At 37.9% G+C, this 13,324-nt stretch overlaps 1 protein-coding gene across 2 annotated transcripts in view; it reads left to right on the forward strand.

Moving 5' to 3' along the window:
- The first annotated feature begins 258 nt into the window (after positions 1 to 258).
- The window catches only part of nectin3b (nectin cell adhesion molecule 3b), a 38,535-nt gene continuing 25,469 nt past the window's right edge, over positions 259 to 13,324 (forward strand). Inside the window, exon 1 of one of the 2 annotated variants that reach the window (XM_058758020.1) lies at positions 259 to 505. In XM_058758020.1, the coding sequence (XP_058614003.1) occupies positions 412 to 505 (94 nt within the window). In that variant the 5' untranslated portion in view covers positions 259 to 411. The remainder of the gene's footprint in view (positions 506 to 13,324) is intronic. The other variant, XM_058758019.1, reaches the window with a different exon arrangement.

Consider the following 13,324-nt stretch of genomic DNA (forward strand, 5'->3'; position numbering starts at 1 on the left):
AAATATACACAGCACACACATATATTACATAAACCATTTTTTTTTTTTTTTTGGATGTGATTGTTTGACAGCACTAAATATATACAGTATATATATATATAAGCTACACACACACACACACACACATTATTACATAAAATCAAATATAGCCTAGATGAAAGTACTTGATGATCTATATAAGTGATCTATATAAGTATAGGCCTATAACTTGATGATCGGCCATCTACTTTTGTCCATCATCTTGTTTAGCAAATAATGGTCTGCATGGACTGCGCTTCAGGTGAGACTACACACCCCCATAACGGAAAGGCGGAGTGGTACGGTCCAGACGCAGCCTTGTCCCTATGGAGTTGTTGCTGAGGAGCTTTCAGAGTTTCGGGGAACGAGAGAAGCGAGAGCACGGGCGGCGATATGGCGCTGACAATGACTGCCCATTATCTCAGGAATAACCCGATCCACCCGGGACTGAATGTTAGAGTCCTGCTCATGCTGTCACTTGTGTCAGGTAGGTTTGATCATGCCTTATTTGCTGTGTCGTGCGCGCGCAAGCCCTTGGCAAACTTTGGGGGAATCCAGCGGTCTGTGGAAAGTATTGAGCGCGTGAACATGACGCCGACCAGGCTCGCGGACAGTCCTTCAAAACGTCACCGTGAAACGTCGTTTGTGCCACAAAAAGTTTCTAAAACTTAGGTTTAGCCGATTTCATTTTGGATACCTTAAAAATATTTCCTCTGGAACCCAAATCTAGCCACCTTAATTGTCTAAGTCCGCTATTTTCCCTCAAACTACACTGATTGTGTGAAAGCAGGAATCTCACACGAGGACTGAGATTCAGCTGCCATGGAAACATCATAGCAGAAACTGTAAAACAAACAGTCGCTGTTTTTATATATGTGTATATAAATAAATATTTATTTCTAACCTCACGTCTTTAAAGAATAGTCTAATACTGGAAGTAACCCCTTGACATTTATGTTGGCAGTGGAATGCTAGTCATTGTTTGCCAGCTCGTAATCCACGCCAAATGTTGTGCTCTTTGTTTGTTTGTTTTTTTAAGCGTGGTCGAAGCTGAAAAATAGAGCTCGTTTTTATTTGCTTCGTTTGTTGACTGAAAGTTAATCTGAAAATGGACTGAACTAGAAGTTTGTGAGCCAGATTAGCAATTCACAGTTTCTGGTAACGTTAACTTCATCACAAGTATTTTATGTAAGTGACCCAAGTTAGACATTTGTATTGTTAGGCGCTTATTTGGTTTTGCATTTTGCTGGCTAACGCATCTCTGCAAAAATTAATAAATAAAATAAATTCAATGTATGCTTGCTACCTGGTTTCTAGCTGGTCTAAGGCGGTTTTCAGCTGGTCATACCTGCAACCTTGCAGTTAATTCTAAACAATATTTTCCTACAAGCACGATTCTCGTTGACTGTCAAACTCATTCTGTCCCTGACTGTCCGGGTGTCTGCGAGCACACCTGTCACGACCGCAGTTGCCTTCTTTTAGCAACGGGCTTCAGCTGTGTATCATTTTGCAGCTGTAGGGGACACATGCAGGCAGAGGTCAGACCGCACTCCGGCTCGTGCACAGTGGGGCGGTATCCATAGTGACCGGTTTGTCTGCGCGAGACGGCGTCCTCGCACCCCATCGATCAGTCACTCACTCACAGCAAATTCCGTCGTTCTCCAGTATTTGTCGGGCCTTGGGCATGAAAGCAATCGCCGTTTTTGTCTGTGACATGTAGGTAAATGTTACAGTAAACGTTTGGAGCCAGCTGGAATGTTTTAAAGCTTTACTTTGTAACTTTCTGTCTTTCATTTGCGTTTTTATTGGTCTAGGAGCAAAGGTTGGGACTTGGCTCATTCTTAGTATTTTGTGGCTTATAAACATCCTGTTCTTTTTAAAGGGATACTTCACCCAAAAATGATTAATTAATTACTCGCCCTCATGTCATTCCAAAGACCGTAAGACCTTTGTTCATCTTTGGAACACAAATTAATATATTTTTGATGAAATCCGAGAGATATCTGTTCCTCCATAGACAGTTACGCAACTGACACATTCAAGGCCCAGAAAGGTAGTAAGGACATCGGTAAAATAGTCCATGTGACATCAGAGGTTCAACTGTAATTTTACAAAGATACGAATATACTTTTTGTGCGTGAAGAAAACAAAGATAGTGACTTTTTCAACAATTTCTTCTCTCCCGGGACAGTCCTCCACCATTATCGAGATTACCACGATCTTGTATACGAGCAGAGGAATGCAATGCGCATACGTCATGGTACTCTCGATAATGGCGGCAGATGGGACAAGGAGGAGAAGAATTGTTGAATAAGTCTTTATTTTTGTTTTCTTTGTGCACAAAAAGTATTCTTGCAGCTTCGTAAAATTGTGATTGTGATTGAAACTTGGACTATTTTACAGATGTCCTTGCTGCGTTTCTGTGTCTGGGAACATTTCAGTTGAATTGCTGTCTATGCAGGGTCACAAATCTATAATTTGTCTTCCAAAGATGAATCTTTGAAGGTCTTACGGGTTTGGAACGACGTGAGGTGAGTAATTAATGACAGAATTTTCATTTTTGGGTGAACTAACCCTTTAAGGAGACAAATGTCAAGCCAGACGCCCTGCTGACGCGAAGACCTTGTGTCCAGAGGGGTCGGCCACTGCGTCTCCTGTCCTTAGGTTTGTCCAGACATGGTGTGGTCGTTCGCTGCACTGCAGTGAGTGATGGCGGCAGGGGAATGGGGAGAGAGAGGAGGAAAGAATAACAGTTAAAATACCACACAGGAGCTGGGGATTAGCCCTGGCATTCCACGCTGTGTATCCCACCCTCCCTCCTTCCCTTGCTCCCGGTCTTTCTCTACCTCTCTCACGAACTGCTCTTCGCTCCATCTCATTCATGTCGTCTTAATTGCTTTTCTCGCTCTGTCTCTGTCACCGTGTTCCATTTTTATCCCTGAATCAAATTGGTTGGTTAATAACTTGGACTTTAAATTTTCTCCCAGGCCTTTTTCTTTGTTAAAGGCAGATTTTCTCCACGCGTCGTGTTATTTCAGTAGAGTGATATCAGTATCTAGACTTTTTGTATAGATATCATGGTACTTTCTATGAAACACTTAGGTGTTCTGTTACTGAGCTTAAGGTACAAATTCCATGTTTTTGTTGAAGACTATTGAGTTTCCTGAAGTATTATCTAACATCAGATCAACAAGTATGAATGGTGAGTAGTTTTAAATGTATCAAATGTCAGTAGCAACTATGTTTATGTGACCTTTCTGTACTTAACAATTAAAATAGTGCAGCAGTAGTGTCATAATTTTGATATATGTTAAATTACTATTTAATTTATTGAAGTAGAACTATTTTAAACTAATATTTACATCCTTTTGAGACCACCTGAGAAGTCTGGAGAATTCCAGCATGCATCACTAGAGAGAAGTCTGTAGTTTCCAAAAAAATAAAAATAAATTCCTATTCTGCCTGAGCACTTGATTTGAGTGATGGTTCGTCTTATGTCATGCTACAAACTACACTTTAACAACCAATAATACAAATTCATGTTGACGACATGGAAAAAAAAAAAAAACGATTTTCTGTTACCTGATTGTGTCAGCCAAAACCCCTTTTCCACCAATAGGGAACTGGTGTCCGATCCCGTGCCTAATCTGGAACCACTCCACACCTTCTGGTCTGGAAAAATCAGTATCTCCAGGGGCCTTAAATTCATGCCAGTCCCAAACCAGCAACCACTAATATCAGAGGCTAATAATATTCGCACTGAGTAAATCATATAAATAACTTTTTTCTTTATAATTCTTCTTTGACTGTCGTCTTGACTGTCTTCTCTGTGATCGATAAAAGCACTAAAAGGTGATATGGGAATTGAAGCATTAGTGGTGTTAAATGCAATCCTTTCAACACTCTCAATCTCTATGTATTTCTCTAGAGCTTAAATCACTGCTACCCGGCCCCCTGAGTGCTCTCTCTTATCAAGACAGAATGGACGGGGCCGGCGGTGCGTCTGCGAGTAAGCTCCATCTGTAACATGATTTTGTTGATAATGTTGTAATGCTTGTGACATGGAATCTGTGAGGTGAAACAAAGTGTTCTGTCCGCAGGACCATTAAGGCATCAATACATTGTACACATTAAGATGTCTTAGCCGGCTTCCTAATTCATTGTTTATTCATGAATAACCTATGAAAAACATGCATGTTTTGTGATTGTAGGAGTAGAGATTTCTCCACTTTGGCACTCCAGGTCACACTGCTTTGGAGTGAGGCTGAATAATGAATGACCTCTTTATATAGACCCTTTCATCTGTGCTTGTGAGAGCCAGTGGGCACAGGGGTTCGTGGTGGAGAGTGAGCTCACCTTCTGTACCGGTTGTGATTCTGATGTCGCACTTTACACTCTCCCAGAGCTACACATGTACACTACTGTTAGAAAGTATTTTTTAAAATAAGAAATTAGTACTTTTATTCAGCAAGGATGCATTAAATTGATAAAGAGTGACAGTAAAGTATGGTACAAATGATTACTCTTTTAAATAAATGTTGTTCTTTTGAACTATCTGTTTGTCAAAGAATCGTGGAAAAAATGTGTCATGGTTTCCACAAAAATATTAAGCAGCACATCATCTTTCAACATTGATAAAAAGATATTTCTTAAGCACCAAATCAACATTAGAATGATTTCTGAAAGATCATGTGACACTAAAGACTGGAGTAATGATAACTGCTGAAAATTCAGCTTTGCCATTTAAGATGTGTGTGTATATTAAAATAGAAACTAGATATTTTAAATTGTCATAACATTTTATTACAATATTACTGTTTTACTGTATTTTGATCACAGTATGGCAGCCTTGTTAAGCAGACTTCTTTCACAAACAATAAATAAATCTTTTTGACTGCATACTTTTAAAAATGGTAGTCTAGATTTGTGACCAGTTTGGTTCCAACTCGTCTGTAGACTATAAACATTAATATTTAATTCAATAAATGCTAAAAATGATTGCATTAAACATTCAGTTCAGATGAGACAACTTAAAGGGTTAGTTCACCCAAAAATGAAAATTCTGTCATTAATTACTCCTCATCTCATTCCAAACCTGTAAGAAGACAAATTAAGAAATCTTTGATGAAAGGTAGTAAGGACATTGTTAAAATAGTCCATGTGACATCAGTGGTTCAGCCGTAATTTTATGACGCTACGAGAATACTTTTTTGACATGAAGGTGAGTAATTAATGACAGAATTTTCATTTTTGACAACATCTCAACTTTGACAGCCTTAAAAAGTATGGTGTCTGCAACAATAGAGGAAAATCTGTTTCTGTAGTTTGAATGTTATTTTTTCTCGGTCTATAACAAGTATTCGACTAGCTAGCCTAATGCATATTGCAACTCTCCACAAAAAGTTTTCTTCTTTTGTACCCTGCAGGATCAAGATGAGCTGTCTTAGCACCATCAAAGACTGAAAACAGAGCACTGCCAGCAATTTTTTTTCCCCCAGACTGAGGTGCACTGTGCAAAAGAACAAAAATAGACAGGTTTTTCTGAAATTAAGGATCACAGGGAGATTTAATATCTGACACAGATCGATTTAAAATTTTGTGACGTTTAAAGAGTGGGTCGATGAGATGTCAGAGCTGTAGAGAATTGGGATTCATTCATCTGTCCCTCTGTTGCAAAAGAGGATTAAGCCCAAGCAATAATGGAGAGGCCAGCTTAGGATGCTGTCTCTGTGCGTGTGTGTTGCGATGGTGCTGTTGTTAACATAAGAGAGAAACAAACTAGACAGTCAGTGATCTCTGAGTGCAGTATTAATCTCTGAGATGACCGGCTCAGCTTTTTGCCGGAGCATGAAGGGCAGCCGTGTTTCAGTGACCTCCTCATCAAGCAGCTGTCTCTCTGTGGGTGGGGAAGATGAGACGTGTGTCTTCTATGAGCCTGTGGTCTTTGGTTAACAGTGACATTTTCACCCTGTGTGTAGTCTCTAACTTCTCTCTATGGCTTGATTAGACTTTCTGCAACTGTCAGAGTAGGACGGTGGTCATAGATATTTTTTGTGATCTTTGCTCTGCTGCTGGTTATGACTTGGGGTGTGTTATTATGATTCCAAAGAATTTGCATTTTCTGCACTGATTTTGGGAGCAAGTCATAGTTGGATTTAAACATGATGAATTAAAATTATTTTCTAACCAGGCTCATTGGAGAAATTTGCCTGTGGCGACATTTCTGATGTTATTTTGTTTCTTGTACATTTTTGTGACCCTTTCAAAGTGAAATGTCCAGTGAGTGGCACTAAATGTGTGTTCAGTTTTATCAAACACAGATGAATGTAAATCTGGCAAAATTTTATAATGTTGATTTCTGTATCAAGGCAGAGAAATGAAATGCCTGGTGAGTGTAATGCTCTATCGTGTTTGAAAATAGCATACCACCTACACTAAACCCTACCTATAGCCTAATCAAAAGCAAACGTGTGATAAAAACACATTTGCTGAAGCATCCATGTAGAAAAGCTAAAATTACAAGTCTTTGAACTCTTTTATCAAGTGTTGTGACTTGTTTACAGGAACCATACCTGACAATACAATGCAGTCTGTACCAGGTGAGCTACAGAGCAAGTTTACTACATCAGAAAAGCCATACATATGGAGCTGGTCGTGTTTACAAATCATGGTAAAAGTGTTTTGAGGTCATTAAGTAGCACTGTGCAAGAGATTACTTGGAGATATTATCTCCCATAGCGTTATAACATTGTTTTACATACGTTTATATAAAGAGTTTTGTAAACGACAGTCATTGGTTGCAAACATCAAAAGTCAACCTAGTAATGGTTTGCTTATAGTTGCCTCTCTACATGAAACCTGCCCAGGAGGAACCATTTAAACATCGCAAAACACCTGTAAGTCATTTTGTTGCATGATGTTATGACATAAAGTAAGGAAAGCGTGTAGATTTCATGCGAAGTGTAATCCACCCTGACTTGTTTCTTTTCTTAAGTGCTGTTTTGTTGCCATGGTGCCTTTTTCTCCCACAGTTCCCCACCTTTCCACTCTTCTCAAGGCTGTTTGATTCCATATCTTTAATCTCATATTCTATAGTGTTTCCAGGATGATGTATTCTGGCCCAGTTTATGCGTATTTGCTGCATTGTGTGGAGGTTTCAGATATTTCTCAGATCGTCCCGGGATACATGGAAATCCCTAGGGTCTCCCAGAGTGCCCACAGCGCTCCTTACAAAAGGCTGTTTGTGTTTGGTGTGTTGTCACTTCAACCCTCTCTTTGTGTGTGCCCGCAGCCCTGGAAGGTTTTAATGAGAGGCCTATTAAGTTTATGTATGTGTGTTTGATAATTTACTGACAGTTTAGACTTCCACTTAGTAATGGTGCGTGTTATCATATAGCCACTGGTTTTCTGTATAACACCCGCATTGTCTGTGGGACAACCTTGATGTTATCGCAAAAATATCCTGAAGGCATTGATAAGAGACCCTGGAAATAACCTTGATTCTTAATGCTAATCCAGTAAGGGATTCACAAAAACGCATATATGCAATGACATGATTTGGTGCTGCTTTTTAGAGGAATAGTTCACCCAAAATTGAAATTTTGCTTAAAATATATTTACCCTTAGGGCTCAGGATCTGAGATGTAGATGAGTTTGTTTCTTCATTGGAGCAGGTTAGGAGAAATTTAGCATTGCATCACTTGCTCAACAATGGATCCTCTGCAGTGAATGGGTGCCGTCAGAGTGAGAGTTCAAATAGCTGGTAAAAATGTCACAATAATCCACACCACTCCAGTCCATCAATTAACCTCTTGTTTGTAAATTCATCATCACACAATTTTTAACTTTAAACCGTTGTTTCCGGTTAAAAGTCATCTATCCTAAATATTGATTTCTTCATTTAAAACATTGTCTTGACTGAATCAAGAGAGAAATATGCACAGATCAGGCACTGTTTACAAGCAAAAACAGTTCTGAACATATATGTGGGTGGATTTTGATGTGAGAGGACAACAGATGGTGGTCTTTTTCATTGGAGGAAATGTTATGAATGCATTTTTTTGACCAAAAGTAACAGTTTTAAGTTAAAATGTCTTAATCATGGATTTTTTTTTTTTTATTATACACATGCAGCTTTTTGTTTCATAAAATGTTAATTGATGAGCTGGAGTCTTGTGGATTGTTGTGACATTTTTATCATCTGTTTGGACTCTCATTCTGACGGCACCCATTCACTGCAGAGGATCCACTGGCGAGCAAGTAATGTAATGCTACATTTTTCCAAAGCTCTTCCAATTAAGAAACAAAATCATCTACATCATGGATGGCCATGAGACTAATTACATTTTCAGCAATTTTGCATTTTTTGGTGAACTATTTCTTTGAGGCAGTGCAGTGTTTGGTTGAGGTGCAATGAAAGCTTTTTAAGCCTGTTTTAAAATGCTTGGAATGCAGCGGATTAGACTGATTTAAGAACATTCTCCACACTAGCTGGAGTCGTAATGTAGATTTGACCTGATGCTGAGGTCATGGTTACCGATCAGTACACATTCATAAGGTTTTGGTGCTGATCATTTTAGATGGAGCCATTGTGTTTTTTGTTGTTGTTGTCAGTTTTGGCTTAGTGAAAACCAGAACTTTAAGACCTTCTGCTCTGTTTCACTTTGAATGCAGTGCCTTTTACTTATCAGTGAACACCAGTCTTTCCTGGTTTTCAGCAAGTATTCACAGGCATGCTGGGACCGTGAAGTGGTCACTGCTTTCCCACACAAGAGTTTTCTAATATCCCCCTTCACTTATCAGCATTTTTGGGTGTGAACTATGTTTGGCTGGCTGATCCTCTGAAGCAGCCCTCTTCACTGCTTCACATCATTGTCTTGTATGATATCTTTGGATCTTCTTTTGGATTATCACAAGTAGTGTGTTAAACTAGTAGTCAGCTGCCATTTGGTTTTGTAATGGTGATTTTATCACTTCTAAATCCAAGATAGACATTTCTAAATGAATATGTAGAAGTGAGAATCTGTGCTTTGACAGTGAATCAATTTGATTAATAATTTAGCAGTTTATTTTTGCTAATTCAGAATAATTCAGTTCTGTCTTTGAAGCATTTGCATTTGATTATTTAAACATTTGCCCAAATTGAATTTAATTATTATTTACTTTATTACTTGCTACTTTATTTATTTTTAATTACTTACTTCTGTACTTTGCTTATTTTGAATCTTTTATTGGCCAAAGCATTGGCCAATCACAATTCGGTAGTTTATTTTTGCTAATTCAGAACAATTGAGTTCTGTCTTTGACGGAATTAATTTGAGCATTTAAATACTTGCCCAAATCGAATGTATTTATTTATTTACGTGGCTTATTTTAAATCTGTTTTTTCGCCAGTGCAAATCAAATCAAAATTTATATTTCAAGACTAATATGTATGACTTGGCATTTCACTTTTCGTATGACTTGTTTTTTTCTAATTCTAAATAAATTATACAAAATGGTAAATTATAGCATTTTCAGTCATTTAAATATTTACCCTTGCACAGATTGTATTATGAAAGGAATATGATCTGTATTTTCATGTACATCTCTATGTGATATAATATTACAGAAATGAAATAAGATTTTGTTTGTAAATTTTAGAAACAAGTTAAGATAATAAATTAAGATTTACAGATTAATTGAAAACTGGTCTATCACCAGTTTTCTGCTGGTGTGTGTTTGAACGACGTGTCCCCAGTTCAACCAGAGGATAACAGTCTAGCCAACTTTTTTGGAAATGATTCTCCTAAAATCCTTCCACTGTGGATGCACACGTGCTTTAATCATTCATGGAAAGATCCAGATTGCAGCCCAGTTCCTGATCTCCGTTCGGCCTGGTTGGAGCACTCAAACTTCTCAGTATCTTAGTGTGCTGGCGTCTCTTTTTTTTTTTTTTTTAATAGCGTTCCACTGATGGAGTCCTTCCTGGTTTTCTCATTTTGTCACTCTGGAATGCACACGCACTGAAACGCAATTCTGACAGCCATGCCAGACGAGGATCTCTGTAATTGTGTTCCCTTTCTCTCAAACGCGATGGAACGTTATACAGTGACTGTAATTATAAAAGCTGCCGAGCTCCTCGCTGCTGACGTCACTGAATGGCTTCGGTCTGATGTGGCATAACATTTTCTGTCATAATTGCATGCAAATGTGAAACTCTGCATGTGACTACACATACTGTTGTTGTCATCATCATCCTCATCATGCATACCATTGTTGTCATATCATACACATAAGGGACTTTGAAGTTCTTGGAGCTCATGGTTTAACATTCCTCCTCTGACTCCTTGATGTGAATGCTTTGCCATTGACGCCTCTAGGAGACAACCTTTTAACTTCTGAGACTGCAGCACCGGAAGTCTTTTGATTTTGTGAAGGGCTCGTGATTGAAAGACTGTCGGCATTCGCTTGAATTGAAGTCCTCATCTATTTTATCTTCATGTGTTTTTCATCCGTAACCATGTGCAGAGAATCTGATTGCTGCATCCCACCCAAGTGCATCTGTCTCCTCTCACTCTTTAATTAGATAGTCTCTCAGTGCTGTTAAATTGGAGCTTATGAAAGAAAGTCTTTTTGGCTTTAGTACATGCCTGTGTGGTGTGCATGCACACTCAGACACACTCTCAGTGTGTGTGTGTGTGTGTGTGTGTGTGTGTGTGTGTGTGTGTGTTTGATAGCATGCCGACAGCTTTTTATTTATATATTGTGTGCATGCTGTCTAAATTGAATGTAATGGGAGAAAAAGATGTTGGTTTATAAAGGTGCAGAATATATCATTTCCATATCTGTTATTGAGCTATAGAAATATAAATGTCTTTACTGTTGCTTTTGATCAGTTTGATGTGTGTTTGCTGAATAAAAGTATTAGCCTAATTTCTTTCATTTGTTTCCAAAAAAAGAAAAAATTCTTACTGACACCATTTCAGATAAATGCAGTTTTTTTTTTTTTTTTTTTTTTACTTTCTATTCATCAAAGAATCCTAAAAACAAAATGGTTTGCAACTGTTTTCAACAAAATAATAAATGTTTTTGAGCAGCAAATCAGCATATTAGAATGATTTCTGAAGGACAATGAAGACTGGAGTAATGATGCTGAAAATTCAACTTTGCCATAACAGTAATAAATTAGATTTTAAAAGATATTTAAATAGAAAAGGTAGTATAAATTGTAAAAAATAGTTCACAATATTACTGCTTTTGCTGTATTTTGGATAAAATAAATCCAGCCTTGGAGAGGAGAAGAGACTTTTTAAAAACAATCTTACAATCTACAACTCTTGAGCAGTAGTGTGTGTGTGTGTATAATTGTAACATGAAAATAATTGTCAGTTCATTATTATGCATTGCTCACTTCAGCACATTTCAGCAGCTTTACTGAAATAATATCTGAACTAGTTTGTGTGTAAGGTTTTGAAACTAAAATAAGCATTTTTTCATATGAAGGGACACATTTTGCGTTTTGCTATTTTCTTTTTAATGCACATTACACTGAATCTTTAAAATGCTGTAAAAACAGTATTATTGGCTCCCTAGCTGCACAATCTGAATCTTGTAGAAAACGCAACATGACCACACTTTATTTTGTTGTATCTGACTCATTGAGTGTCAACATGAAACACAGTTTCCTATTAGTGTATTTGTTTTATGTGAGTTATGTAAAACGAATGCAGAGTCGCAGTTCAGTTGATAGAAATAGGCCTACCTCTGAGTCAGTGCTTTTCTTACAGGGTGTCTTCAACAGAGTGAGATCAGACTGGCTCGTTCTCTCTTTTCATCATTCAAGTGAACTTATTGTATTCCAACATCCTCCGCATTGGCAAAGTTGAGTTGAATTTGTGTGAGCGCATTTACCCACCCTCTCCCTTGTTTTCCTATCTGGGATATGGACTCTGAAAAGGGATTTTTTAGGATGATACGCTGGGCAAATTTCCTAGACGTTAGAAAATCTCCCATAGGTTCAGACCTCTGTTTGTTTAGGAGGCCTTATTGGAGCTCTGCTGCACCTACCACAGCGAGGAACTCGTATCTCCCACGCTCAAACATGGATTCGGCCCCCAAACCGCTCATTCCTCAGTCCCTCCCTGTCGCAGCGCAAACTTAAGGAGCCGACCTGAAAGCAGACTGTTTTGAAGCAAGAGTCCATCTGTCCCATCAGAGACTTGTGGTCAGACGGATCCTTGAGACCCGCTTTGCCTTGTGTATTTGAATCTGTCCTCACCATGCTAATGAATCCCAGAACGGGATTTGTGCTTGAGATTGGAACCGGCCCTTTATATCAGATCTGGATGAACTATGTAGAAACAAATGACCTAACTAGTCTGATCTAAATATTGTACATCGAGTCTGGACTGAAATCACTGCTCTATCATAGCATTTGGCATTTCATCTCTTCCTTGTTTAGACAACTGTTTTGTTTCAAAACTTTGTAAGCTGTCTACGTAGGCAGCATTTTAAGGCATTATAAAAACATTCCAGGCTCAAAGGAAGGTGTAGGCAACTGAATTATGTTGCCTTATAAGATTTCTTGAAAGAAAAAAAGTTTGAGGTTGGTAAGAATTTGTGTTTGCTCACCAAGGCTTAATTTATTTGATCAAAAATACGGTTTTCTTTTTTAATAAATTTTAAAATGTAATTTATTTCTGTGATGACAGCTGAATTTTCAGCATCGTAGTCTTCAGAGTCACATGAATATACTGATTTGATGTTGAAGAAACATTTCTTATCAATATTGAAAACAGTTGTTGCTTTCAAGTAAATTTAGTAAGCTTGATGTTAGCATGTTGCTATGCTAACAGTGTAATAAAAATAAGTGCACTAAAAATGAGTTAAAAACTATTTTAATTAGACTGAACTTTTTATTTAATTAAATCCTGCAAAGTTTGTCTAATTAAAATAGTTTTTAACTCAACTTTAGTGCACTTATTTTTATTACACTGTTAGCATAGCAACATGCTAACATCAAGCTTACTAAATTTACTTTAGCATAAACTTCTCAGGATTTAATGAAATAAGTTTTTAACTCCATTTTAGTGCACTTATTTTTTTTTACACTGTTAGCATTAGTGTTGTGAAAAGTACAGACTGCGATGGTACTGAAATTTTAAAAATGTCCATTTCCCGCTAAGATTTGAGCGCTGTTACATCTGTGATTGGCTTCAATGATCAATAAAGCGCTCTGGCAGCGATGATCATTGAAGCCAATCACAGATGTATCTGTTGAGCGCATGAACACAATGACCAATCAGCACTGTTTAAGAATCCGCTC

Source organism: Onychostoma macrolepis, chromosome 21 (genome assembly GCF_012432095.1).
Source record: "Onychostoma macrolepis isolate SWU-2019 chromosome 21, ASM1243209v1, whole genome shotgun sequence".
Lineage (NCBI taxonomy): Eukaryota > Metazoa > Chordata > Actinopteri > Cypriniformes > Cyprinidae > Onychostoma > Onychostoma macrolepis.